At 38.3% G+C, this 27865-nt stretch overlaps 2 protein-coding genes across 4 annotated transcripts; both read right to left on the reverse strand.

Moving 5' to 3' along the window:
- Positions 1 to 262: 262 nt before the first annotated feature.
- antxr2b (ANTXR cell adhesion molecule 2b) lies at positions 263 to 10909 on the reverse strand. The gene is made up of 18 exons (XM_035535885.1): positions 10812 to 10909; positions 10468 to 10727; positions 10039 to 10110; positions 9463 to 9534; positions 9022 to 9103; positions 8811 to 8915; positions 8389 to 8457; positions 7551 to 7631; positions 7411 to 7471; positions 7208 to 7306; positions 6446 to 6515; positions 5830 to 5908; positions 4424 to 4519; positions 3733 to 3783; positions 3298 to 3393; positions 2798 to 2971; positions 1040 to 1120; positions 263 to 389 (listed from the first exon to the last, which is right to left on the reverse strand). Exons 2-18 carry the CDS (start codon positions 10641 to 10643, stop codon positions 351 to 353), a joined length of 1503 nt encoding a protein of 500 aa, XP_035391778.1. The 5' UTR covers positions 10644 to 10727; positions 10812 to 10909; the 3' UTR covers positions 263 to 350.
- A 10244-nt stretch (positions 10910 to 21153) lies between these two features.
- On the reverse strand, positions 21154 to 27303 carry rasgef1bb (RasGEF domain family, member 1Bb). Of its 3 annotated transcripts, none has more exons than XR_004777093.1 (14): positions 27041 to 27303; positions 25894 to 26079; positions 25687 to 25809; positions 25155 to 25292; positions 24421 to 24636; positions 23980 to 24054; positions 23651 to 23743; positions 23241 to 23343; positions 23066 to 23145; positions 22865 to 22960; positions 22595 to 22690; positions 22307 to 22430; positions 21757 to 21968; positions 21154 to 21653 (listed from the first exon to the last, which is right to left on the reverse strand). XR_004777093.1 is itself a non-coding variant. In XM_035535948.1 (14 exons), the coding sequence occupies exons 2-14, from the start codon at positions 26068 to 26070 to the stop codon at positions 21632 to 21634; spliced, it is 1416 nt and encodes a 471-aa protein (XP_035391841.1). In that variant the 5' UTR covers positions 26071 to 26079; positions 27041 to 27302; the 3' UTR covers positions 21154 to 21631. The 3 variants fall into 3 exon arrangements, 2 of the variants coding, with proteins under 2 accessions (XP_035391841.1, XP_035391839.1); XM_035535948.1 differs by having other exon boundaries at positions 21896 to 21968; positions 27041 to 27302; XM_035535946.1 differs by having other exon boundaries at positions 21787 to 21968; positions 27041 to 27302.
- Between the last annotated feature and the right edge of the window lie 562 nt (positions 27304 to 27865).

The following is a 27865-nucleotide window of genomic DNA, read 5'->3' on the forward strand; positions in this document are numbered from 1 at the left end:
AGTCATGAGTTCACTTTGCCATTCTCAGCTAGCTTCTGCTGTGGCAACCTCTCGCTCACATGTCAATGCACATACACATACACACACAAAATAAAAAATAAAAAAAAGACAAATTCTGCATATTAGACCAAACCTTCACACTAAAGCTAAAAATTACAATTATAAAGTCATTAGAAAAACACGACAACTAAAATATACAAAATATAATTGTCAGTTGTTAAATTACAAATATATGTGCATTTATCGTACACTGACTGTTAATTTAAATATTCCAAATTAGGCACTTAAAAAACCCCAAAAACCAAACAAAACAAATAAACAAACAAAAAACAAAACAAGTAGTAGTTGGCCTATCGTCTCTGAATCCTCGTGAACTTGATGCAGCGCCCCTGAAACACAAAAAAAGATAACAGCAAGGTGACAAAAAAGGTCAAAGGGTAAAATCCTGAGATTCTCTAAACTCTTAATTCAGCAGCCTGGTCCTTCTCCACTCAGGACTCTTTATGATCTCAATAAGTCTAAAATATGACACGACAAATTACCTCCAAAACATTCACCCTGCACAGGGATGACATTATGCTAATAATAATTTTGTGTGTGTGTATGTGTGTATATATAGCTATGGCTCCATTCACGACCAGCCTTAGAACCACACCCTGCAGTCCAATTTGTGTTGTGTGTGTGTGTGTGTGTGTGTGTGTGTGTGTGTGTGTTATTCTTTACTAGTCCTGATGAGATAAATCATGTCTGCATCGCCTGCCCTGCCCTGACTCAATAGTGCAATGCTGTGTCTCCAAAATATCTATGATTCCTTATTTATTAACAGTCCTGGCACATAGTATGCTTTAGCCAAACAAAGCAAGTCATGCTCAGCAGATATTCTGTCAGCAGAGCAATAATCTAATTTTTGAAGGAAACATGTAGTCCCGGATTCCTAAACCAAGTTCGATTTGCTCTGCTGTGAAGTATTTGTTTTCCTTAAAAATCCTGCCACAAAGGACAATGTGATACATATCAACAAGACAAAACAGGAACATACCTTGTCACCTGCTATAGGTCTCATGACAGCAACTCGGTCATACTGTCGCCGTAGCAGTGCCATCAAGGCATCACAACGCCCCTAGACATCCAGTATTAACAGACAAAACAAGACCGTCTCAATACAGCGGGAAATACTTTTATAAACTGAGATTTCTTTAGCTTTACTTTGCAGCAAATGCAATTCTCATAGATAATGATGAAAATGAACTACCTAGATTTCCATTTTCAGTATTTGGCAGACACTCTTATCTAGAGCAGGTTAGATACATTTATCAGTTGACCATGGTGGCTGAGAAGTCCCACTGTGGTGCATGTTACCATCATGCTGCAAATAAAAAAATGTGCTGCAAATCCACAAAGCACATTCATCAAAATGACAAGATATGTGCTACAATCTACAAATGTGATGCAAATTCATGAATGCTATTCAATTTCAGAAGACACTTCAAAATAGCAACATATGCTCTATATTTTAGAAGCAGTGCAACTTCAGGAAACACATGCAACTTCCTGCACTCCAAATCCTATCACAACACAACAGCATTGTGGTTTCTCGAGGACACAGTGAGGGATGAACTCCTGAGAGCCACAGCAATCAAGCAGCTAGTGAAAACAAATTTACATTTGTGATTACCATGGTTTTACCATATGGTACAGAATGAACAACTGACCTAATCATGGTTTACATTTATTTTGTATTTAGCTACTACTATGTTATAAAGAACACATTTAACACAAATATAAGCCTGACCCTGCCAGTAAATAGATTATGTTAAATACTATTTTACAATCCTAAATGCTTACATTTAGAGTGTTATTCATTTCGAATAATACATTTGTATGTATGTAAAAATATAAAACTTCAGATGAGATAGTAAGAATTGACCAGCATAACCAACCTGACCAAACTGGTCATTGTAGCAAACCAGCTAAACCATCAAACTTGAACCAAAACATTAGTCTGATGTAAATGCGTAACTAACACACCCTGAATATAGCTAGACAGAAACTAAACTGTATTAAATGGGATTTTTATCAGTATTGTTTGAGGTTGAGTTCTGTACAACCTAGCAACAGTAAATACACAAGAATGTGGAGCTTGAATAGGTCAATTGTTCGTTCTATACCAGGCAAACCAATGATAAAACCATGGTAATTGCAAATATAATTATAATAGTTATAATGATAATTATAATAGATATAATGCAGATATCCACTACCTACTCAGTTACCACTGGTTTCATGGAGTGCATCCCCTCCCCATGTCTGCCGGAAACACTTGCATTGTGTTGTGGCCATATCTGCAGCATTTCTAAAGTTGCATGTTTTTCTGAAGTTGCATGTCACAAGCATTTTTTTCTATTTGCCACATGTTTCAGAATTGTAACACACTTTTGATGAATATGCCTTATGTATTTGAAGCTCAATTTTATATTTGTATTTGCAGGGTCTTCATGGCCACCATAGTTGACAGCATGTGTACTCTCTGGGATTCAAACCCATTACCTAATTAGTACCTTGCACTAACAGTTAAGGTGAGTGCAAGTTGTTATTACCCTGCACTAACAGTAGCAAGTTGTTAGTACCTTGCACTAACAGTTCTATCAGATGAGCCACAGTACAATTGAAATAATAACACAAGTTATCTGTTATCCTGGGATGCATCATTTAGACTAACCTTAATTGCTGTGTACGAACAGGATAGAAGTAGACTCACCTTAATTGGTGTGTACCATTTGGATAGAGGTGGACTCACCTTAATTGGTGTGTACCATTTGGATAGAGTTGGAGGGTGATAGGGAGGTGGCGGCCTCGGAGGAGCTTTTACAATGGGTTCTTCCACCTCCTTTTCGGGCATCTTGACTATGGCATTTTTGGCTTTCTCCAGTCGTGCGCCTTCCTCTGTGGAACCTTTCTCTCCCCAGTGAACCTATCAAGAGCAGAACATCAGTTTGGTATTTTCGTAGGCCAGAATATCCCAGGGTTGTGCTTACAGTGCTCTTGTACTACACATTTTAGTGCCCACCCCTGGGAAACACAACCATAAGCAACAATGAGTTATAACCACACTATGGAGACAGGGAACACTTTTATCAAGAAGTATTTCCTCATTTATCATATTACATTTAAATAAGCTGTGAAGGTACATTAAACTTACTTTTAAAACGCTATTAAATGAATAACATTTTGCAACCATTAAATGATTAGGCTTATTTTCTTTAGGTTGGAGGTGGGGTTTTGGTGTTTCTGCACAACCTCCATGCGTTTGATCCCTCCAGCACCTCTCCCTCCATAATAGGAAGCATCCACAGTGGGCCACTTTTTCTTAGGGAATGGGTCCACCTCTGGCTCCTGTGGGCCAGACACAGCCAAATAGAGATCTTTACAAAAACATTGAGCTGAAGTGGTAGCAGGTAGGAAAAGAGCAATTATAATTATATAATTATCTGCTTGTTTCTGCATGTTTTTTTTTTTTTTCTGTATTCTAGTACTATTGTTTAATGACAGACCAGGTGGGCTATAGTGATAAATCTAATGAATATATAGAAAATATAGTAACTTCCATGTCATAGTCCAAATTGTTTTCTGAACCTAAAGGTTTGCAACGTTAAATACAAATATGAAATATGTGATGCTCAGTGATGATTTATTAATAGATAAATCACAAACCACAATCCACCATCTACTTACAGGAGGTGGGGGTGGGGGAGGAGGTCGAGATGGAGGAGGATCCCTAATGACCTGTGACACAGACATATGTCTCTAATTCATAATTAGCAAACATTCCACTTGTACTGTTAGTAAGAGGCTTGAATCCATATACAATCGATCTGTAGAAGTCATATTTCATCACAAATTTGTACATGTTGATTTTTAAAAAGCCTATATAATTTTTTACATTATGACCCCTTTCACATACAATAACATATTTTTCATATTTCAACTCTGACACATACAGTTTATATTCTATATAAGTATATATTTCAAATGAAGTACCATGTATGGTAAGGAGTTATTACAATTTTATTATGAAATGTAATTCTATTCCACATATTTTAGAGTACTTTTTAATATAGCGTATGAGATTCTTATCTTGTGTGTATGGGAATTTAACCCATGTGGAGTATTTCTGTGAACTGTTCTGTGTATGGGAGCCTAACCCATGTGGAGAATTTGTGCGCTGTTTTGTGTATGGAGGTCTAACCCACATGTAGTATTCATGTGTGCTATTCTATGTATGGAAGTCTAACCCATGTGGGGTATTTATTTTTGCTACTATGTTTATGGGAGCCTAACCCACATGGAGTTTTTCCTTGTATACGTATGGGAGTGTAACTCATGTGGAATATTTCTGTGGCTGTTCAGTTGGATGCTTGCTCACCACAGTGCAGCAGAGAGGCCAGAACCACCAGAGCAGCAGCACACCCAACAACAGCACCAGCACCAGCAGTACCAGGGGCACTACCATTCCATTTGACTGCCACATTAAACAAACATATGCACATTCACACACGCATCCGCACACCCGTGCACAAAGAGGCCAACACATATGCATGCTTCAGTTATCAAGTATGTGTTTGGTACATACCACTTTATTAGATGCACCTCACCTATAGCTATACCTTATAGACTGCCATACATTTTACAATAAGTTGTAAACTGTGATCCATCTTTGCTGGCACTATTATTGTACTCTGACATCAGCTGACTGACTACTGAAGGCCTGTACCCTCTGAATATTTATTGGCCTCTTTCATGAATGATGTGGTTCTCACCAATGGGCAGATGTTAGATGCTTGTAACATACCTTTATAATGTAAATGCACTGTTTATGCACACATTCATGGCTAAAATACAAATTGATATATTTATTTATAAACAGTACAAGTCAAAGGTTTGGACACAACTACTCTACTGTTTTCTTTCTATTTTCTACATTTTAAAAAAGGGAAGGTATAAAACCAATGAAATAAAACATATTGATACAAATATTGACTTTCTTAGATTTTAGATTCTTCTAAGTAACTATCCTATACTTTGTTGACAGCTTTGCACGCTCTTGGTGTTCTCTTAACCAGCTTAATGAGGCAGCCACCTAAGATGCTTTTCAATCAGTCCTGAAGACAATCCCTCATATTCAGAGCACTTGTAGAATTAGGAACTAAAGTTCTGAAAGAAAACTACTTGCTAAGTATGCATCTACAATTGGTTTTTTTTTTGTGTGTGTGTTTTGAAAATTAATTCATATATAGAATTTCCCAAATTATTTTTTTCTTAGAAACAATTTAAGCATAATCCATTAGATCAAAATGCCTTTATTACTATTAAAACATACATTCAATCAGGTCTGTCCAAACTTTTGACTGGTACAGTATATATACTTGCATTTGAATATACACATACCCGCAATATCCAGTCATCACATGACCTGTTTTTAAAACATGTCATTCATGACAGAGGCCCCTGAAAACAAGGCACAACTGTACAACAAACAAGTCAGTTAACTTCCTAAGACAGGACTGGCTAAAAAAGGCAGTGGCTATATATACAGAGTGGTATTCAGTAATATTGAGTATTACTCAATAATATTGCTTATTTCTGTTTTTTCCTCTAATTGCAGTGTCAATGACTGCATGGTACAGTACTCATGCAGAAGTCACATTTATAGATAAACATCTCCAAAGTGCATACCCATAATGCCAGATAGTATATAAACATTATATACTAGTAATTAACCATGTAAATAATGAACTATGAACAAACTCTGCGAAATTGAATTATACTCACACATGTTGTGGCATATATTGTGAAGGGGCTGGAAATATAGGATTGTCCATGATCAAAGCTAATTAGCACTTCAATGGAGCTGTGGAACGAGAGAGAGCACACCTGTTCTTACAAATGATTCTCCTCTACAGGTTGCACAGAAATTCTCTTATAATGACAAATCTTACTATATCAACAAAAGTCATTTTAATGTAAATGTAAAAATTAACACAAAAATGCACTGAAAAGAGGAGAGACAAACTGGTGTTAAAAATTATTTCATAAAGCAGTTCCAAAGAGTTCAACAGAAGGAGATGAGCGAGGGAGAAAGAGTTGAACTCGATCACTCTGAGAATCTACAGTATCTTTTGGAGAGAGCTTTGAAATGTCAGGCACTGCGCCAAGGTGAAAAAATGTACTGACGTCACACTTAAACACAGACACACACTGCACTGCACTTGATCCTTTTGGTGTGGGATTGCTCCTTATCAGCAGTCTCATGGATACAGAAACCAGAACAGAAGTCAACAGGACCTCCTGATGTCCCTTATTTAATCTGCTTGCCATCTTTTAACAGCAGTAGCATTGTCCAGGGACTGACTCTGTTCTAAAAGAGTAACAGAAGAATGCTACTCACTGTCCAACTTCGGTCAGCACTACCGCGGGACACAGCACATAGTCATCCTTCACAACACTCGGCCTCTTAACTGACAGGAAGAGATGACAGCACGAGATCACTACCAACTGGTGTACTACCAAACTGACTTGGACACAGTGCTTTCACTTAATAATATGATACAATGAACTCGATTAGATTGTTCCTAAAGCAGTTTCTGTGCCTGCTGTTCCCCAACACAGTAAACAGATCAGATTAAATGGCAGAGCAAGCACAGTATTCATCATTCTTTAATAATTTATTAATCAGTGTTAAACCTCAAAACACATTTTAATAAACATCCACAATAGTTTCTAAAAATTATTATAGAGTATTTTGGGTTTGGTTGTTTGTTTGTTTTTTGCCAAATGCTTAGTTTAACATTATAATTTATATATTGTCAGTTATACTAAAACTAAGAAAAAAACCGACCCTAAACCTATTTACATTACATCCTGAATAAAATATTTTTTGAGGTTTAATGTTGGAGTATTCTTTATGACTATTAAGCTCAAGAGCTGCCTCTATTTGTGGATACAAGGACCCTGACATCCTGTTTGTTAGAAATAATGACACGATTGTGGTTTTTCATGATTCGTCTTGTCACAGCCAAATTACTGTGAGGCAAGTCAAATTACACATCCTTGTGACCAACATCTGACCTCCTGTTTGGATTGTTAAATCTGGCCTGTCGCTGTCTGCAAAAGCTGCTATGTTTAACATGGGAATTGTGTACTGGCTTACTGTCGGCCTCTTGTTGATTGACAGAGAATGTGCACAACACACTTTCTAAGCCCTGCCCCTGAGAGAAGCCCCTCCCTCTCAGAACAATGTTGAATGATTCTGAAACAGAATTCCATAAGTGTTGTTAGAAAGATGCAAACCAAAGCCTGCATTCTTTAGAGCTCATTTGAATTTAATTCCTTTTGTAACTTTGCACAACATACCATTCACACAAACGCTGGAGGGCTCAATATCAAAAATCTCTATGCATGATTTCTGTAGTATCTGTGAAAAACAAATATTTGTTAGATGGTAACATATGATAGGTTAATAACCATGTACTGTCATAGTGCTTTTGTCTTACAGAATCGATGATAGACTTGAGTGTATGGAATCCATCTAATACTGGAAACACCTGATCCATGCTGTCAGCAATATCAGCAAGCTGGAAATAAAAACATAGAACAAACAAATATTAGTATTACACAGAAATCTATTAAGAGTTCCTATCTTCACACACATCCATTTATACAGGCTCCTGCTTTCCATGTATGAATGCTGTCCTTGGGGCAGAGTCTTAAAGCAGTCTTGGTATTTCTTGGTATTTCTGAGAGCTTTCAGCTCTGGTCTTGTACTTTTGTACAAGCAGAGAACTGCCAGAGAACTGCCACAATCTAATTTCTCAGATCAAATTATCTACTGGAACATCCGTATCCGTTTTAAACTTAATCTAACATAGCTCTCACCAGCCTGATGTCTGATTTAGCCAACCATTTATCTACTTTATTTATTTATGTACTTTCATTATATAATCATATTAACTTTCATACATCAATTCTAGAAAACAAATCTAGACCAGACTATTTTGTGATTACTTGTTTGTATTACCAAATTATTGCAATGTACACATTGCTATTGCCTGCTCCACTGATTTTTCTTCCTTTAATTGCTGACAATTTAAAAATGACAATATTATTTCTCCTTCAAATGTCTTTGTTAGCATACCACACAGCACCAAAATTTGCAATGAATGAGCAGCTACCATGTTTACACAAAAAAATACTGAACTAGTTAATTCAACAGTGAGGTTTTTGCATACTCTGGTAGTGGAACATAGCACTACTTGCATCAGTGAGTAAAAAACAAGTATTCTTTTAACAAAACATATACAAAATGTCAGGCTATGCAAATAGAAGACATACTTGCTGAGCATCAAAGTCCTTCACCCCCACGCAGTAAACACGTGCACCATACTCTCTGGCTAGATCAGCCTACACAAACACACAAACATGGATGAGGAATGTGATGGATATAGTGCATCACATGTGCTTGGGAGAATAAAAACACAGCCCAATTTACAGCTTTCCTACTCTAAAATTCCAGCATTCATTCATTCATTCATTCATTCAAAGTCAAAATCAAATTTGTTTATATAGTGCTTTTTACAACAGCTGTTGTCATGAAGCATCTTTACACATGTCTGAGTCCAAGCCCCAGAAAAATCTTAATTAGTTGAGTATAACTGGGTGTGTCAGAACAGTGGAAATGTTCAATTGTGCAGTGCTGTGGTGGTCCAGATCTAGGCTTGACAATCCTGTTGGTCTGTTGCTAGGTGACACCTAACCTGCTTCACTGTGAGGTCATGAGGATAGATGTCCAATTTCCCATCAGTCAGTGCTATGACAATGCTTGATCCTCTTCTGTCTTGAGCTTTCATTTGCTCTATGGCCTGATCAAGTCCACATACAACAGTCCAATACATCCAAAATAAGATATTTTATTGACAATATAACATATACAAAAACTTCAATAAACAAGTATGAATAGTACCTTACCTTTATTATCCCCTCATGCATGTATGTCTCACCTGCAGGTCTGATCCTACTCAAGCGTTCTAACCCCTCATCTATAGCAGCTCTTAAAGCACAGAACACATATCACATGACTTTAATAGTGTAGTGATAGTCAAAGGTTATAAGAGATACATTCATCTACTTCATATCTGTGTTACAGTATGTACATTCGAAACCTGCACATCTCTTTCACCTATAAGGTTGTAACTGCAGACACATCCTTTGGGACAAATTGAGAATCTTGGAAAAAGAATACATGATATATGAATCCTGGTATGGAGGAACCCAGTGGAGTCTGCTTTAGGAAGCCTGTAGAAAGGGCCCAGCTAGAACTGTAGGTGAACCAGCAGAAAGGGCCCAGATGGAATTGTTGCAGACCTAGTTTCTGCAGGCCCCTGTGCCACAGGCCCCAGAGAAACAAACCTGTCTCTAGTAAGGTGCAGAATCACTTCCGCTTTGGAGGAGAAGACAATGAATGAGACCCTCATCTTTGGACTGTAAATACAAAGATGTAAGCATTATAAACTATGTTCGGAATAAACTAAGTTAAGCCTAAATATAAGACTCTCCAGTGTGTGTCAATGGTGCAAAATGTAGAATGTGTTACATCCTGCCATTACAAAAATCATATTAAAATAAGACCCTAGAGTGCTTGCTGATGTAAACATAATGACTAATGTACTACCAAGACATCTGCTTTTGAAGACATCTGCTTTCAGGCATTCAGACAGGGTCACTCAGCCAGGCTACACTACACTGAAAATGACCCATAAAATGTATGATGTTAAACATAGTAATCCGCTATTAAGCACATATTTAGTCCCACATATGTACATAATAACTACACTGACTTTTCCCCTGAGTGCATGTGGTTTGTCCTCTCTGTTCAAAGCGCTGATAGTACTGAAACACCATCTGCAACCATATCTAAGTCAGTAATTTATTTTGAGATTCATTCTGGGATCAAAAGTCTTGGCCCGAGTATGAGACTTTGCGTACCTTACAAAGCGATTTGTTAGCTGCTTCACAAATCCATATATCTCCTGCCAGTTGTCTGACACACTGCTGGACCTAGAAAGATGATGAATGTTTTCATGCCTTTGTAAAATAAACAGGCCCATATAAGGACCACAGTGTGAGGCAGAGGGCTATTGACTTGGACCTCAAAAAATGTTTTCCACTTGGTCACAAGTAACACTCATGTGTGTTCTTATTATAGAAGTGCAGGAGATTTGATGAAGTTCGAGTTGGAGTGGGTGTGTGAGGAGGGAGAGAGAGAGAGAGAGAGAGAGAGAGAGAGAGAGAGAGAGAGAGAGAGAGAGAGAGAGAGAGAGAGAGAGAGAGAGAGAGAGAGAGAGAGAGAGATTCCATATATGCAATCAATAATTCAATAATAATAAGTTTGATATTAATATTTGTAATACTTACCTATCCAGCACAAAATATAAATCAAACGCGCCACTGCAAGTGCTGTCGTCACCTTTACATATAAATGTTAAAAGTGCGATAGAGAGAAGTAGGGGCCAAAGCGTGGTGGTCCTTTCTTTTGTACAAACATAATCCCTTTTTCCGCGCATTGCTCTGTCCTTAGCACATGACAACATCAAAATCGATGTTTAGGATCCACGAGAACGATCAAAGACGTGAAGCACACCCAGTTTATTTATGTGCGGCGATGCGGCTGCCTCCTAAAAGAATCGCGTATGTTAAAGCACGCTCATAGATATTTTAGAGAACTGGTCATCGATTTCTTCACACAGAACCACGCTCACCACATTGTGAAGCCCTGAAATCCAGATAGGTTTTTTTCTAAAACCGTGAGCTGCAAACGGTTACAAATTAACTTGTCTTGGCCCAGTGAGCATGCGCAGGCTATAACAGCGCAGTCCACTGTGCCTTTTCAGAAGGCCTCCGTAAAAATAAAAGCATTTGTAACGGTCACACTAGACCGTCATATGGATGTTCTTTTGATTTATTGTATCTTCCATTCGAATGCTGAAATAGTTGTTAGTTTAGTTTTATAGATTAAAACAGCATGTAAAAGAACGTTTAGATGAACAATAAAGAAGCGCACTCTTACAAAGTATATGTAATACATATGTTCTTCAAAAATATGGAGAATGTAAATAAGAAAGGAATGCTGTGCATAAACCGATGGTTTCCTTATTCGACCACAGTGTAGTCTGTATTGACGTACAATTGTGCATGCAACAGAACTTGGAGGTTATATTTTTTGACCACGAATATACAGGAATGTCGTAAAAACATTCTTCAATTATAGATACAAAACTACCAAGTAATTTCCCTGCTGTACAGTCCGCAGCAACATAAAGTCGATTGCAATGTATGTGATATATATTTTAACGTGAATAAAGTCTGATGGGCTACTGACAAAACTGTACATGGTTTAAAAAGCTCTGAAAATGCAGCTCTTCTTAAATCTGGCTACACTGCTAGAGCCATGAAACTTGGATGTAGTTATTACATGCTCTTTCCAAATTTAGACTATAGTGTTAAAATAATTTTATTTGTTTCAACAGAAATAAATTTCTAATGGGATACCTTTCAATGCAAACCACCTCTTCTGAAATGCACACACCTTCCTAAATCTATGTCATATCATCAGTCTCCAGCCGGTCTCGAACGGACTGCATTTCCCAGAATCCTCTGAGGCGTTTCTCAATCTCCTGAGTATTAGACCTGTTGCTAGAAGAACCAGGTTGGAGATCCGAGCGTTCCTGAGTCTGTTTCTAATACTTACCTGTTTTGCGTATTAGACCTTATTCCTATTCTCTGGTTATTTGCCCTTTTGTCTGGATGTTTTGGTCTTTTTTGCCTTCATTTTTCCCAACATTTGCTTGTTTCTTGGCTCGTGTGTTTTTGGAATCTCCCCGTTTTCCCCTGTGCAAATAGTAAACCGTTCATACTTACCTGCTAGCAACTCTGTTTCTGTGTTCTGCTTAACCTGACAATCTCACTGTGACCTATTGGACCTTATAGCATGTAATCCGACAAACGAGCTACAGTCGTCAGGTATTTTTGTGCTTTATACAACTTATTTTATTGGTGAAAAAACAAACAAAACCTTTAAATATAAAAAAACTTCACGCATTAGAATAATACATTGCATTGTTTTCAAGATTATTTTATATTTTAGATTTGCATTTTAAAATATACTGAATGCATTAATCTCAGATCAAAGATGAGCACTGAAATGGAGAGTCCATTTTCACACGTGTGGATTTGAAAACCTACAAGAGGATTTTTGAGCCCTGATGAACATCCTCAATAAGGCAGAACTGCTGTTCTGATACATAAAAAAATATAGAGCAATTGAGAATTAGCACACAGAAGATTGCTGAAGGTATTTGCGGTGGAGAACAAAATATTTCAGACCAGATACACTCTAACTGGAAACATTCATTTTTAATTCCCCTTCTTGGCACATCAGAGGTACATTAGCACAGAAAGGTCTAATGGATTTGCTACTCGAAACCTGCACAGCAAATCAGATCCTTCCCAGACACAGCCTTGTCAGACAAGGAGCTTGGCTGCATATGATTTCTATCTGAAATAGTATGCCAAAATAGTACTTCTGGGATGGTTAGAGTGTCTGAAGCCTCTGTATTCACAAGTACTAATAGGAAAGGAGCCAGATTATATTCTATGATGGGTGAAAATGTGTGTGAACACGACACTATTAAAACTGCTGCTGATTTCAACATCATGGGAGGATTCTGAAGCCAAAACAAAAGATACAAAGTTGGATGCCAACAAAGAAGTCTACAAGTGTAATAACAAAAGTGAAAGAAAGAACCCTTTTTTTCCACAGAATAAATGAAATATTCGAAGTGAGGGTTTTTTTGGGTGTGTGTGTGTGCTCAAACACATTCCAGTCCATAACTCCTACACCGCCTGTCATATAGACAAAATTCTTTTTTTTCCAGTCATTATTAGTCTTCCAGTCTACAAAAAAGCCTCAAGAACCCATAAACTCCGCCTACTTAGATTTTGAGATAATTTGCATAATAGGCAAAATAACACATATTTGAGCTCAAACTAGTCCTAGGTTTTCCAGCAAACCGACACAAATCTGGTATCCACACATTTACAAAAGTCTGAAGTTTAATAATTATCAAAAAATCTGGAGATTTCTACACTGTTTCCACATGCCAAACAAATCAAGGGCAGAGATTCCACTGCAAAAACAATATAAACAGCGCAAACTCATGAAAACTTCAATACAATGACAAGTGGGTATGGGGTAAGTCAACCATCTTGGTGCACCTGCTTTACTAGGGGGTGCTATAACAGGTAAGAGACTGTCACACATGCCCAGAATGTACAATTAATGTGAAACCTGGTACACAACATCTATATGCATGTATGGAGCAGGACCTACAACAGAGAAAGCCAATCAGCTTTCAGTACACATTTCATGAGTCTTAGCATTGGTCAATCCACTTGAAACTTGAATGGTATGGTCATGTATGCATTCTCTGAGACATAGTCACATTTCAAGGGAATTGGCCACTAGGAGGGGCCACTATACTAGAGAATCCAGCATATCGCCTATATAGTTTCACCTGGCAACACAAATTTGGACTCAAATTAATTTTTCCAGGAGTCCAAACATTGCAATTGCTAGTGCTTTTCAGAAATGTTTAGTTTTGTCCCATTTGTTGATAATATAAAATTAGCATTTTTCAAACTAGTCATAGGATTTTCATTAAATCAGGTCTTGAAATAATTAAATCAGGTCTTGAAATAATCTTTAGAGTCTGAAACTAAATAATTTTTTTAATGACTTTTTGACTGTATGTGGCTACAACACATTGATCATATGGGTACCAGTATCACTTTTCTGAGTCTTATCACTGAAAAGCTATCATAGTTTGTCTGATTTTGACCAGAATGAAAATATATATTCACACTACCATTTTGAGGAAAATGCAATTACAAGCAAATCCATGATGGAAGGCTATACAGTGCAGAATTACCTATTTTGCTTATACTTGTATATGTTGAGCGGTAAGGAGGCGGGCGCATGTGCGGAGAAGAGTGAAATTTAATTGGGGCAAATCCAGAATCAGAGTTGTTAAGGCAGTCCAGGGTCAAAGAGCCAACATGGAGACCACGAGGATACATGATTAACAAAACAAGAGTTCACGAAAGCAAACAGGGGAATCAGGCTATAACAAAAGACTAGTGAAAACACAGGGCTAAGGCTAGGAGAACAAACAAACAAAATGATTCAAATATACATACAACCATCAATGAACTAACATTCAAACATATTCAAAAATTCATTCAATGAACAGCAAAAACACTGGGATCCAGACAGGGTTTAAATACATGAACTTAATACTAGAAACGAGCGACAAGTGTGGAAAATCAAAGGGGGGAAGAGAAAACTAAACCATGGAATGGAACCAAAAAACACAAGACAGGGAAAATACTGAACACGGAACCCGTTAGGGACTGATCGTAATAGTAAGCCTTGGGTTTTCATGCCTGAATAGGCAGAAGTAAGGAACAGCATGTCACATCAACACAGCAATTTACAGACACACATGTAATGATAGTCTGATGATGCCTGCAAAGATTGAAACATTTATGACATCGTGAGTCTACAGTGCACAATAACCTATTTTGCACTTATTCACAGGCCTCTCCCTCTCACTCTGTATCTCATACACACACATCTACCTCTAGATTTCACCTAAACACTGCCCCACACACACCTCTGTAGCTTTCTTAAACATTGTCTCTCTCTCTCTGTTTCTCTCTCTCTCTCTTTCTCTCTCTCTCTCTCTCTCTCAAACAAACACACACACAAACTGACATTTGGCGTCTTACTTATTTATCATCTTGCAAATGTGTGTGGTCACAGAGCCTATAACATAACTAGAACTATATTCAATCTTTACATATACATATGTTTTCACTCTCTTAATTCACTCACAACTAAACTTCATACAATACTTCACAACTTTAATTTGAAGTGTGCTTGATATGTGTCCATGTTATTCAAATTCAACAGTTACTGTAATGCAATGTTCTTAACAGTAATTGGAAAGAACAAAGCTGTTTTGTGCCAAATTGACATGCTGGCAGATATTCAAACATCTAGCCAACTATAAGCAACACGGACCACTCAGTACAATAGCTATGTCATATTTATGTCACTCTTGGTAACTTTTCAGAGTGTTACAAAATGATAAGCTGAATTATGTACTAATTAGAAATCTTTTATTTATTTATTTATTTATTTATTTATTTTTACAAAAAGAGTACAAATCTAAACTGCATGGCTCAACCTACAAGAGACTTCAAATACTTCTTCACAAAAACTTACTGAAGCCCTCCAGTAAGTCTGGTTTGTATGAATATATATGATACAGTGTAACAGTTAATAGACTTTAATGAAATACTATATAGAACAGCACAGTAATCAGGGCTACCCATGTGTACTTGCAGTCATATTATCATATAATTAATTCAGGCTATTACAGCAGCACAGTATGTTCTTATGTTTTTATACCATCACCAAAAACTAAACTCAGAAATTCACCACCGTTTCACATTAGACCCAACATGCCAGTTTGTGCATTGTAAACACTGTGACTTGGTTGCAAAGAGACAGGGGTTTTTCACAAAAACATTAACAGATGTGATATAATCAGACACATGCATTCAGCCTTTCACTCCATCCTGTCACAACTAACCAGTTGTAACATTATGTGGAAGTTAATTGCATACAGTCATGGCCAAAGGTTTTGAGACTAGCAAATTTTGGTTTTCAGAAAGGTTGCTGCTCCAGTTTTTATGGTGACAATTTGCATTAACTCTAGATTGTGAAGAGTGATCAGATGAATTGCAAAGTCATTCCTTGCAATGAAAATGTATTTAATCACAAAAAATTACTCCATTCCAGCCCTACCACAAAATGGCCTGCTAACTTCATTTCATCAGTCTTCTCGTTAGCTCAGGAGAAAGTGTTAACGAAGACAAGGCAGCTGATATCACTCTGTCATGCTGATTAGAAGAGCAGACTGGTTGCTTTAAAAGGGTGGTGGTGGTTGTTGTTTTAGTCTGTTAACCATGGTTAACTCCAAGGAAACATGTGCAAACATCATTGCATTGCATCAAAAGGGCTGTACAGGCAAGGGTATTGCTGTTTGTAAGATAGCACCTATATCAACCATTTATTGACTCATCAAGAACTTCCAGGAGAGAGGTTCAATTGCAGTGAAGAAGGCTTTGGGGCACCCAAGAAAGTCAAGCGAGTGCCAGGACCATCTCCTAAAGAGGATGCAGCTACGGGATCAGGTCACCACCAGTGCAGAGCTTCCTCAGGAATCTCAGAAGGCAGGTGTGAGTGCATCTGCATGTACAGTGAAGCAAAGGCTTTTGGAAGATGGGTGGTGTCAAAAAGGGCAGCAAACAAGCCACTTCTCTCCAAGAAAAACATCAAGGACAGACTGACATTCTACATGCAGAAAGTATAGGGATTGGACTGCAGAGAACTGGCATAAAGTTATTTTCTCTGATGAAGCCCCCTTCTGACTGTTTGGGATATCTGGACAAATGATTGTCTGGAGAAAAATCAGTGTGCACTGCCATGAGCCCTGTGTCATGCATCGTGAGGTATCCTGAGACCATTCATGTGTGGGATTGCTTCTCATCCACGGGAGTGGGTTTGCTGAATATTTTGTTCAAGAACACTGCCATGAATAAGCAATGGTATCAAAACATCCTCCAAGAGCAACTTCTCCCAAAGATTCAGGGGCAATTTGGTGATGAACCATGCTTTTTCCAGCATGATGGAGCACCATGTCACAAGGCAAATGTGATAACTAAATGGCTCATTAAACAAAACATTGAAATTGGTCCATGGACAGGAAACTCCTCAGATCTTAATCCCATTGAGAACCTGTGGTCAACCCTCAAAAAGAGGGTGGCCAAACAAATACAGAAACCAAGCACTGATTAGGCAAGAATAGGTTGTCATCAGTCAAGATTTTGCCCAGAAGCTGAAAATCTAGCATGCCAAAGTGAATTGCAGAAGTCTTAAAAAAGAAGAGTCAACACTACAAATATTAAATCTTTGCTAAAACTGGATGTATGTCAATAAACAGTTAACCTTATGAAATGGTTATAATTGTACTTCACTATACCATATAAACATCTGACAAAATGATCTAAAAAAAACAGGCAGTAAACTTTGTGAAAACAAATGTCAGTTTGGCCATGACTGTACATTGACACTAGTTCAAAAGCATCCACTACTTAAAATGTGATGCAACAAACAATAGAGCAGCATTGAACAGTTCAATTTTAGACCATCATAAAACAAAACTGTCACCAGCTTTTCACATTATATGCAAACTGTTATTGTATACATTTTAAAACCTTTAATGACTTGATGTAATGGTGAACTGTAAGGAGACTGACGTGTGTGGAGAAGAGTGAGGTTTATTAGGGGCAAATGCACAGTCAGCGTTGTTGTAACAGTCCAGGATCAAATGACCAACATGTAAAGTTCGAGAAGACATAATAAACTAAGCAAAACAAAAGTACACAATGTAAAACATGGGCTAGGATGTAACACACGGAGGTAAGGATCAACAAACAGCTAGAATTACAAACATGACAGAGGCATGGAATTCACAAAACAATGGTTAGCCTTGCATACACGGAGACTATGCTTACAAAACAGTGACTCTACTTACAATGAATAGCCAAGACACAGGCAGGGTTTAAATACATGACCTAATAAGAGTTAAACGAAACCTGAAATTGTCACTTGTAGCAATTTCTTCTTTGTTTTCTTCTTCTTCTTCTACTTCTACTTCTTCTTTTTCTCCCTTACAACAAATCATGCAGACCATAAATCCTACAGACATGAAACTTGGTCAATTGGTAGTAGTCCTTCTTGCTACTCAGGCTACTTGACATATAGTCGTAGATTTTCATTCATTCACATCAAATCAGATCATGAAATAATCTGTAGAGTCTGAAACTAAATAATTATGAAACAAAATTAATTTTTAACTACATGTGGCTGCAACACATTGATCAAATGGTTACCAGTATCACTTTTCTGAATTATATCACTGAAATGCTATTATAGTTTGCCTGATTTTGACCAAAATGGAAATATACATTCACACTATCATTTGAGGAAAATTGGAAAGTTGGAGGCAAATCCATTGATGGGAGGCTATACAATGCAGAATTACCTATTTTGCTTATAATCATAAGCCTTGAGTTTTCATACCTAAATGATCAAAAGTCAGGAAAGTAGTTCACACTAACAGTGACATTTACAAACATATATGTAATGATAGTCTGAGGTTGGCAGGCTGTGCAGTGCACAATTACCTGCTTTACCTTTAATCAAAGGCCTTGAGTTTAAATATCTAAATGGACAGAAGTCAAGAACAGTATGTCACATCAACAGAGAATTCTACAGACATACATGTAATGATAGTCTGATGTTACCTGCATATACTTTGCATATAATTGTGCAACTTTTCTGAGGGGCTCAGGAGGGATTTACAAATCGAGCTCGTCTGAAAGGGAGCATCAGGTAACCTTTCAGATTTCATTGAGCTGGCTAGCGCCATCAACAATTTGCAACCAAGACGACTGATTGGCCCTTGAGGGAGGTTCATTGACGCTTTTGTTTCCTAACTTTGTACATATGCTTTTATACTGAATATCAGCACAACTGTGATTGTCTTCAGCACTCTGCCTGTGGCTCTATGACTGAATCACACTCTTGCTGATATTCTGTATTAACAGTACTCTGTCTTGTGTGATATGCTTATTGGAACTGCTTATTTGGAACTGGCAGCATTGCTACAGGGGACACATTCTTTGACATAGAGAATGCATTCCACTTTTGTAGAAGACTCTGTACTACATGGGTGATGAGGTTGGCCTTGCCTCTGCTCTGACTCTCAGTCTGGTAGCAACAAGACAAGTATGAGCAATGAAGATGGCCATTCTCTGCACTGGGCAACATAGCGCCATGGCAAACGAGCACTGACCAAGCAGTTCTGGATCCCTTGTACAGAAGAATTCTGATGGGAACACAGTTGTGTCCCATGTTGAAGCATCACAAACATGCCCACTCTGTGCCATTGCATCAGATCACGAGGAGAACAGTGCCATCGTCCAATCAGTGCCAATTTCCTCCCAGATTCCTGCTCTGGTCATGGCATGATCAGACATTGTGTCTTTTCCATTGGAAGCAGTATATTTGCCAGCACTTTCATTTAGTCCATTGCCTAGGCAACTAGTCTAGAGGTTTTGGTGCTCTTGAATGGAACTTTGCTCAACAAGAATCTCTTGTTCCTGAATCAGGGCTGCTTTCCAAGAACTCAGTGACCTTCCACAGATAAGAATACTCTCTTAAACACCTCTCAGCTGCCTAGAATGGGTGCCCCAAATATTGCATCTCTTTCCATATGAATCTGGCGCAGCACATGAGGTCCTACCACTCTGCAGAGCAGTTTTTGCACATTAATATATTTCTAAACCATATGAAGCTTTCACATGTACATTTGCATTGCAGCGGTATGAGGCATTTTTACTCTGTATTTCATTAATATCTATGAAGAGAATCAATGGCAGTTGTGCGTGGAGGATTATGGGTGCAAGCATGTTGCTCAAGAGAAGAGAGCATTGCAAAGTTGAAATTTTCTCAACTTTAATTATGCTGTACGGCAGCCAATAGGCACTGCCAATAGGCACTGACTGGTGCTTTTTGTCATGTTACATCAAGCAACCATCTGAAATGGGTGTTTTGACAAGATGGAGGAGAGGATTAACATTGGTTTGTCAGGCTTTCCTGTACTTTTCATCAAGAATCTGTATTAACACAAACTAAAAAATGAAGCATTCAAGGTGGTGTCCAAAGTACTTGGTGCTCCTGGTAGGTTTTAAAATTTATTTTATATTTATTTATTTGTAAAAGTTACACACTCAGCATTTAAAAAGGAATTTTACATAAGATGTTAATGCATGTGCGACTGGATAGTTAAGTAGCAGACCAGGTAAATATGTTAATTTGGTTAACATAGTCTTTAGGATGGTCCTCTTGTGTACAAATAAACTTTCTTGTGTTTATAGTGACATGCCCACAAGTAGCCACCAGGGGGTCAAACAAGCATTTCACTTTGCTGCAATGTAAATGACTTACCTTTCCAAATCTGGGGCAGATTTATTGATTTTTGGGCCCTAGATGGAAGAGTCAAAAGTCAAATTTATTTGTATAGTGCTTTTTACAACACGTGTTGTCACAAAGCACCTTTACAAATATATGGGTCCAGATTCCTTATGACCGAGCCACAGGTGACAATGGCAAGGAAAACCTCCCTGGGTGCAATTAAGGAAGAAACCTTGGGGGGGGGCAAGACTTGAGAGAGAATCCATCCTCCATTGGGTAGCTCAGCGAACAGTCAGTCCATGCTATTACATTATTTATTGGCCACTTCATTGTAGATGTGGAGTCTCAGTTACTCCAGTGGGTCTAGAGTGGGTGAGCTGTTTCTGAGATGGCATCATCAGATGATCTACTGGCTGCATGAGTTCACATTATAATTCTCAAGCAGGGCTAGATGAAATTACGAAGGTCTGGTGTCCAGAGGAAGGGCTTTGGGAACCATAGCTTGCTTGGACGTATATAGTGAAGTCAGCCTCTGGGTTAACTTGGCCGTGGCCGGACCCATGGCAACTGGGTGTCGTGTTTGCTCACAGGTCCTTAAATGTCTTGCTCAGTAAAATGTGCTGCTTGTGGTGTTGACCTAGGAATTTTATCTGGGCTACCAAGGCTTCTGGGACATTACCTTCTGGCTCCATAGATGGTGAAGTCTTGTCACATAGAACAGTGTAGTGACCTGAGTGTGGTTAAATCAGTTTGGATCAGTTTATCAATTTGGTATAAAACTAAATATGAATACTACCATGCCTTAATATTTATGGCGTGAATTGGGGGGGGGGGGGGGGGGGGGGGGGGGGGTCAGTCTGCTGATGTTTGCAAACATACATGTCTGTATACGCTTAGAGAAAAAAAAAGTACATACTGAACACACATGCTTTGAGACTGGTTAGACTTTTTTATATAACACATATTGTGTATAAACACAAATTGGGTCACCAAAAACATACAAAAACAATTATTTGAGATTGTAACAAACTGTTCTGCAAATACAAAAACACCCCACTAGAAAGCTTACACTGCATAACAGAAGAGGTCGACCAGCGACACGCTCTTTGTACAACACAGGCTCACGATACACTTCACTAAGCTTATTTCAACTGTTTTTACATGAGGTACACAAGAGTATGTTTCCTTTAACATAATGATTTTTCTGTAATGAGAAACCAGTCTCTTTTGATGAGGGGAAAAACCCAAAATAAAAATTACGCAAAAGCCATGATTCAAACAAATGGTTTACAAACATTTACAAACATACAAACATCAGTGTGCAGCCATTCAGCTCCTGCATCAGGAGGCAGTCTTTCAGTTTACTGACTGTCCTGTTCATTCAAGGCCAGTTCAAATATCCAAAAGCAGTATTCACATCCTGCTAAGAGATGATCTGCAACACAGACAAAATACACCAAACACAGTAAGTCAGAGCGGTCTAAAAATGCAAAGGTTTTGTGAAAGAACCAAATTGAATTTTTATCCTCAGTTAATACCTCAAGTAATTGAAATTCTGAAATGCACACCTAAAGCGATCATCGGCATTGAGCTAATTAAAAAATGTTTCCGATGCACCAGTTTTGAGCCGAGACTTTTCTTTCTACGGTGCAGAATGTCTCTGGCGCTAGTGACCACCTGAGAGAGCGACGTGTGTCTCTCTCCACGCTGTTCTCAGGCCCCTCACTTTCATAGGAGGCCAGCTGAAGCTCTGAAACAGAAGCAGAAAGTCATTACCATTGCAAAAAAATAATTTTAAAAAACTACTAAGAAAAAGAAAATCACTAATCAAATAGTTATAGACAATTAAGAAAATGTTGAATCACGTAACTACAGAAAGAAATTGCTGGATTGAAAATCAATAATTAAAACTAAACAAATTTTTAATGAGTGATTAATCTGAGCTAATTAAAAAAATAAGAAAAAGAAAAGCGAATACAATTTATCCATCCAACTTTTCCTATTTTGCAGCATTCTTGTATAGAATCGTGCAATGAAACCAGTTAGCGCCGCAAATCTCTTAATGGAAGAAGATGATTGAACACTCACCATCTTCAGTGAAAATGGAGATACTGATGAGATACTGCAGAGTTGTTCTGTTCCTTTCAAATGGACAGATCACCTGCCTCCATGCTAGAAACTCGCTCACCTGCTTAGCCAGCTCCCAGAATTTCTGTCATTGAAACAGAAAACTTTAGAAACACGGCAATTGCCACAAAACATATAACTATAATGGTAACTACTATGTTCATTCTGTCCAACATGTCATCACCTCTAGCGTAATTCAGTATAAGCAGTATATTCAGACTTCTAAACCACTCTGGAGAGACAGCTTACCTCAAAGTTGATGTGCCCGTTGGGCAATCGGCTGGCACAGGCTTCATTAAGGAAGTAGATGTCCTTAATGAACAAGCTGAAGAACGGGATAACAATCTGAGGGCAGAAGTAATGTCGGAAGGAGATTAACAAATACATTTCAACAGAAAGACATACAGTAAAAGGTTACAGTATTCTCTTATAGGTAAGCATTCGTTTATTCAGTCCATCTCCTGAGTACGTGTGTTTGTGTGAGACATGGGGCATGGGAACAAGAGAGGGGTGCACCACCTTCTCTCTGGCAGTGTGAGCTGTGCTAGACCTCTGAGTGGCTCCCCGCAGTGCTGTGCGATAGTTGTAGAAGTTATTGGATGGGTCCATTTGATGCTACAATAGCAAACAGCAGCAAGCGTCTGTTTACAAACACTTCAAAGACCCTGAAATCCCTCCAGGTGAACATATTCGTGTGTCTGTTGTTGTACTACATTTTACCTCCAGGATCTCGAACTTGTCAGTGTTGACTTTACTCCAAGTCTTCTTCAGCCTGGCCACAGGGCTCATATTCATCCCAGCTGGAGTTAAAATCCAGAACGTTTAGTAAATCACATGAATAAGCCTATATAATGAATAACGCCATTTCTAAACATGTAATAAAGCATGCACTTACTGATAATGGCCATCATTGAATTGAAGTTGCCAATGTTAAAGCATTCTCGTGCCACGTCAATAAAGAATTCCAAGACACGGGCCCTGTGCTTCTTCTTCACTGGCTAAAAGATGCCCACAAGCACAACCACCAGAGGGCAGCATAGTGTTAATAATAGGATAAGGAGTAATACAGGAGATTTTTTGGAAAAGCTTTTTAAGTCCAAAAAGCAGTAAAATGTCAGCTTATTGTACAGTATCACTGTAACACAATAATGCAATTGATAACAAAAGCACTAAACAACAACATAAGCTGCAAAACAATTTCCAGCAAAATGCAGCTTTAAAAAAATACAATTTTAAAAAATGGTATTTGTTTATTCTATTCTTTAGATTATTTTTGCTCTAAGCATAGTCGAGACATTCTCTCACCAAGCAGATTTCAGTGGCCACCAGATAGCTCAGCCTGTTGAACCACTCAACGTATGCCTCCAGATTACTGGCTCGTCTTTTGCTGAACAAACTCTGCAAACAAAGTTTTCACATCAATTAGTTCCAAATCCCCCCCCCCCACCCCCTCAAATTATGTTCAGTTATGGCAAACCAATTGTTTTCACACATTTAGCAACTGACTCTGCCTGGTACATTGGGTAATGTAGAAAGAATTTTAAAATAGTTCAGTGAGTCACTCATAACCCAACTGGCAAGCACTTCTGACGAAGGTGTCTTCGAAGTCTTAGTGTCCTGTGTAACACGCTCACCTTGCGGCTGCCAGAGGGTCTTTTCTGAACAAATGCTTGAATGAATTCTTCAGGGCCAATGTAACTGAGTCTCTCCTGCAGTTGAACACAATGCACTGATCAGCATTATTCAGACAGAAACTGATGTCTTCAGCAATCCCTGCAGAATCTCAACCACTGCTAGAAAGGCAGTAATTGTGTTTTCCTTACCACATTGATGAGATTATGGGGAGTGACCCAAATACTCAGTGCATCAGAACAAGAATTAACAGAATACATGTAATGATGTTATGTATTCAGGTTACAAAAAAAGGTAATTGCATTCAGTTAGAAAAAAAGACAATAATTAGATTACTGGGACATCATAACAATATGTTACTTACAAGCAGGATTCCATTAAACCACTGTAAAAACTATGATCACAAGAGGTTAAGTCACCTCTCCCCCACACCCTAAACTCACCATCTCGATGTGTGTAAGCTGCTGAGCGAGGACAAAGGGGTCATCACACACAGAGAGAACACACTCCTCCCTCCGCACAACATGCTGCTTGGCTTTCTGAGAAGCCGGTTTTTCTTGTGTGGCGGCAGGCGTCGCAATGGTCTCCTCATACTGTCCCAGGATGGTCATCTTGCGTAAAAGCCGCTGGATAAGCCTTTGCATGGCCCGCCGAGACAACTGCTCCACAACAGATGACACAGGAGAAAAGCCATCATGTGTTTGTTCACAGTCCTTTGCACCACGGCACGTGTGCTGACAGTTTAGGTCACTGGCCTGGTGAAAGCTCAAGGCACTGACAATCATCATCACACTGAACTCACAGTAAATCAGTTCCAGATCTAGTCCTACAGGACCAAAGAACTGTACAGGGGACTGTGGGTCCCTGTTTTAAATCTATTATCCTAATTTATTTTTGTTTCCTTGCTTTCTTTCACCAAAATTTATTGCAACCATTTGCCTCCCTGTTCACAGTTTTCATGTATCCAGTTCTGAGTGCCCCTCAAATGTCAGCACTCCAGCTGCACTCAGGCCCCTGATGCTTACGAAGCATGGCAAGAGAGACCCTGAATTCAGATAAAATGTATAGAATAAAAAGGAAAGGATATCATCAATTCCAATGAAGACTGGTGATAGCGTGATGAAGATGACATCAACCCCAGAAGCCAGTCAGTGATGGACAAGAGAGGGGCACTGACCTCATCTCCGAGGGCGAGACGGTGCGTCATCTCTTTCAAGCTACGCATCATACGTTCATCCCTGAAGTCATACGGAAACGTCTCCGTCCACTCTGTGAGAAGCTGTACAATTCTTGGAGCGATATCCCGGATCCGTTTCTGTTGACCGAAGAAGATGCATCATAACATCCTGCTATGCTTTATATATCACTGTTAAAGCAAACAATTTATGTTAAAATTTACAAGTCCACAATTCTGATCAAATCCAATCGAATTTTTAAAATGTAATCAGTGCATAACTATACTTATGAGTAAGTATAAACCTATAATGAAACTTGTATTTGTGTATATCATATTGATTTATAAATATTGATATATTCCTAACTTTATACAAGCTCCTTTACCTCCCCTGCACAAATGATTATTTATCATTTTCTTTTGGTTGTTTTTTTATTGTCTTTTTTTTATTGTCTCATGCTAAAAATAAAGTAAAACCATTTTTAAATGTGTGTCTGTTGGTATTATATGAATTTGAGTAGATAAGATTGCATACCTTATCAATCTGTGGGTCACCCACCCTGTGGTGCTCCACACACAAATAGCACACTCTGGACATGAGCTCAAATGGATGCAGGAAGAGACGTGAGCTAAGCAGAAAGGTGAAGATGTAGGACCTCTGAAAGTAAAACAAACAACATGCAATGCCTAGCTTTAACTAATGGCAGAAGGGTTAGTAGTATTTCCATGGAGATGTGCTTACATCAGGGTAATAGTCCACAGTGGGAACAAGGTGCTGTATAAGAGCCTCCAGTGACCCAGACACAAGGTTGTTGTTGTGGTAGAGTAGTCTGCACTCTTCCACCTGTTTGTAGTGAGTGCGAGTTCCACTGTAGGGGTTCGGGGTAAACTTGGCTGCAAATGGAGTCGTTTGAGGCATTTTCTGGTCCTGAGGAAGATGTTAACATCCTTTAATACACAACAGAAATGCTATCTGGCACTGCAAGTTTTTCTCTAAAGGCCCCCCATGTCCTGCACATGCTCTTAGCTCTCCAAACACTGTTATGGCATTAGAGTCAGTGAATATGCGGGTTAAAGGCCAGATCTCCTTGGTTTTAAACTATTCACTTGTGTGACTTGGATGACAATATGTATGAGGGCAGACAGAAGAGTAGATCCAAGGAGAGATTTGAATATTATCTCTCTTTGAGAAATAAGGAACAGTTAAATCTCTGTGTCTATTTTCCATAGTCAGAATGTCCATTTCTTTAATTGTAACTCTTTGTCAATTATTAACCATCATTGTTAACTTCATGACAAAACTTTGACGTTAGATGTCACTAGCTCCATTAGCTACCTCAACAAGTGTTGAAACCCACAGTAGACCTTCCCTTAATGACTCCTGACTCATCACTCCAGTTTGGAAATCAATGACAAACATATGCTTGAGGAGGAAAAACAACCCAAATGATCCCAACAAAAACAACATGGCTGAAGTCTTATCAAAACAAACAAACATATACATACATTATATATATATATATATATATATATATATATATATATATATATATATATATATATATAATGTATACACATATACACACACACACACACACACACACACACACACACAAATAAATAAATGAATAAATGCTAAAAGCAAGACTTTGCGAGTTAGAAGAGGGGCCTATTGGACACCCCTAACTAAATATGTAACCTTACTCAACATTAGAGTAGTCGCTTAGACACTTGGAGTGCTAGCTAGCTAACGTTAACTAACGAAGACTACTATTTCACGTGTTACGATAACGTTCATTACTAGGTTCGTTTAAACGTATATTTATCAGTAACTGCCCACCGATGAACAGATTATCACACTGATTACGGCCGGCACGTTGTAAACTTACCAATGAACCTCAGAAATGTGCATACAGGAAAGAACCTCGGCAATCGATTAGAAAATGCAAAAGTGTGCAAAAATATTTCCAATTGCTTTTTTAAAAAACACGTATTATTTTATTTTGAATCGCACTCAAATCGTGTTTAATCAAATCTTAGCTAATGCGCAATTCAACGCGTTCAGAAACTTTGATGTTCGGTAACTTCCATTGTTCGCCTTGAAGGTTAATTCAGTTTCGGTCCACGGGCAACTGCTATCGGATTCCAAGTAGAGCTTAGAGCGTTAATACAACTCTGTCCTCCCACAACAGAAATGGCCAATCATCGGCAACAACATGCAAGTTGAAATATCCAAGCGATCTTATTCGCCAGTTCCACGTCCATCAATGTTCAAAACTTTCAAAGGTTTGAAATGGCTAAAGAAAAGGGTGGATTATCTTGGCCCATGGTCTCAATTCACCGAAATATTTTGCTTCTTAGTCCAGTTCTATACTTTTTTATAATTACAACACCGTTACACATATTTATTGGTATCTAATTAATTATCCAATATTTATTCCAGTATTATTATAACAAGAAACATACTTCAGGGACAATTATTTAAAAGATGTTTCTTTCTAAACATTGCATATCTGAGGCAACCATTTTCAAATGAGATTTGAATTAGGCAAAAAAAAGTACAAACAATTTTTTGAGCTGGGTACTATAACTAAACCATGATACTGCAGTATGGCTCAAACACAGCCATATCACATTGTCAGTCAGCCCTTTTAGGCAAAGTGGTAATGAGCTAATCACAATATTTTCTATGGCTAGAACATCTGTGCAGTAAG

Source organism: Electrophorus electricus, chromosome 17, assembly GCF_013358815.1.
Source record: "Electrophorus electricus isolate fEleEle1 chromosome 17, fEleEle1.pri, whole genome shotgun sequence".
NCBI lineage: Eukaryota > Metazoa > Chordata > Actinopteri > Gymnotiformes > Gymnotidae > Electrophorus > Electrophorus electricus.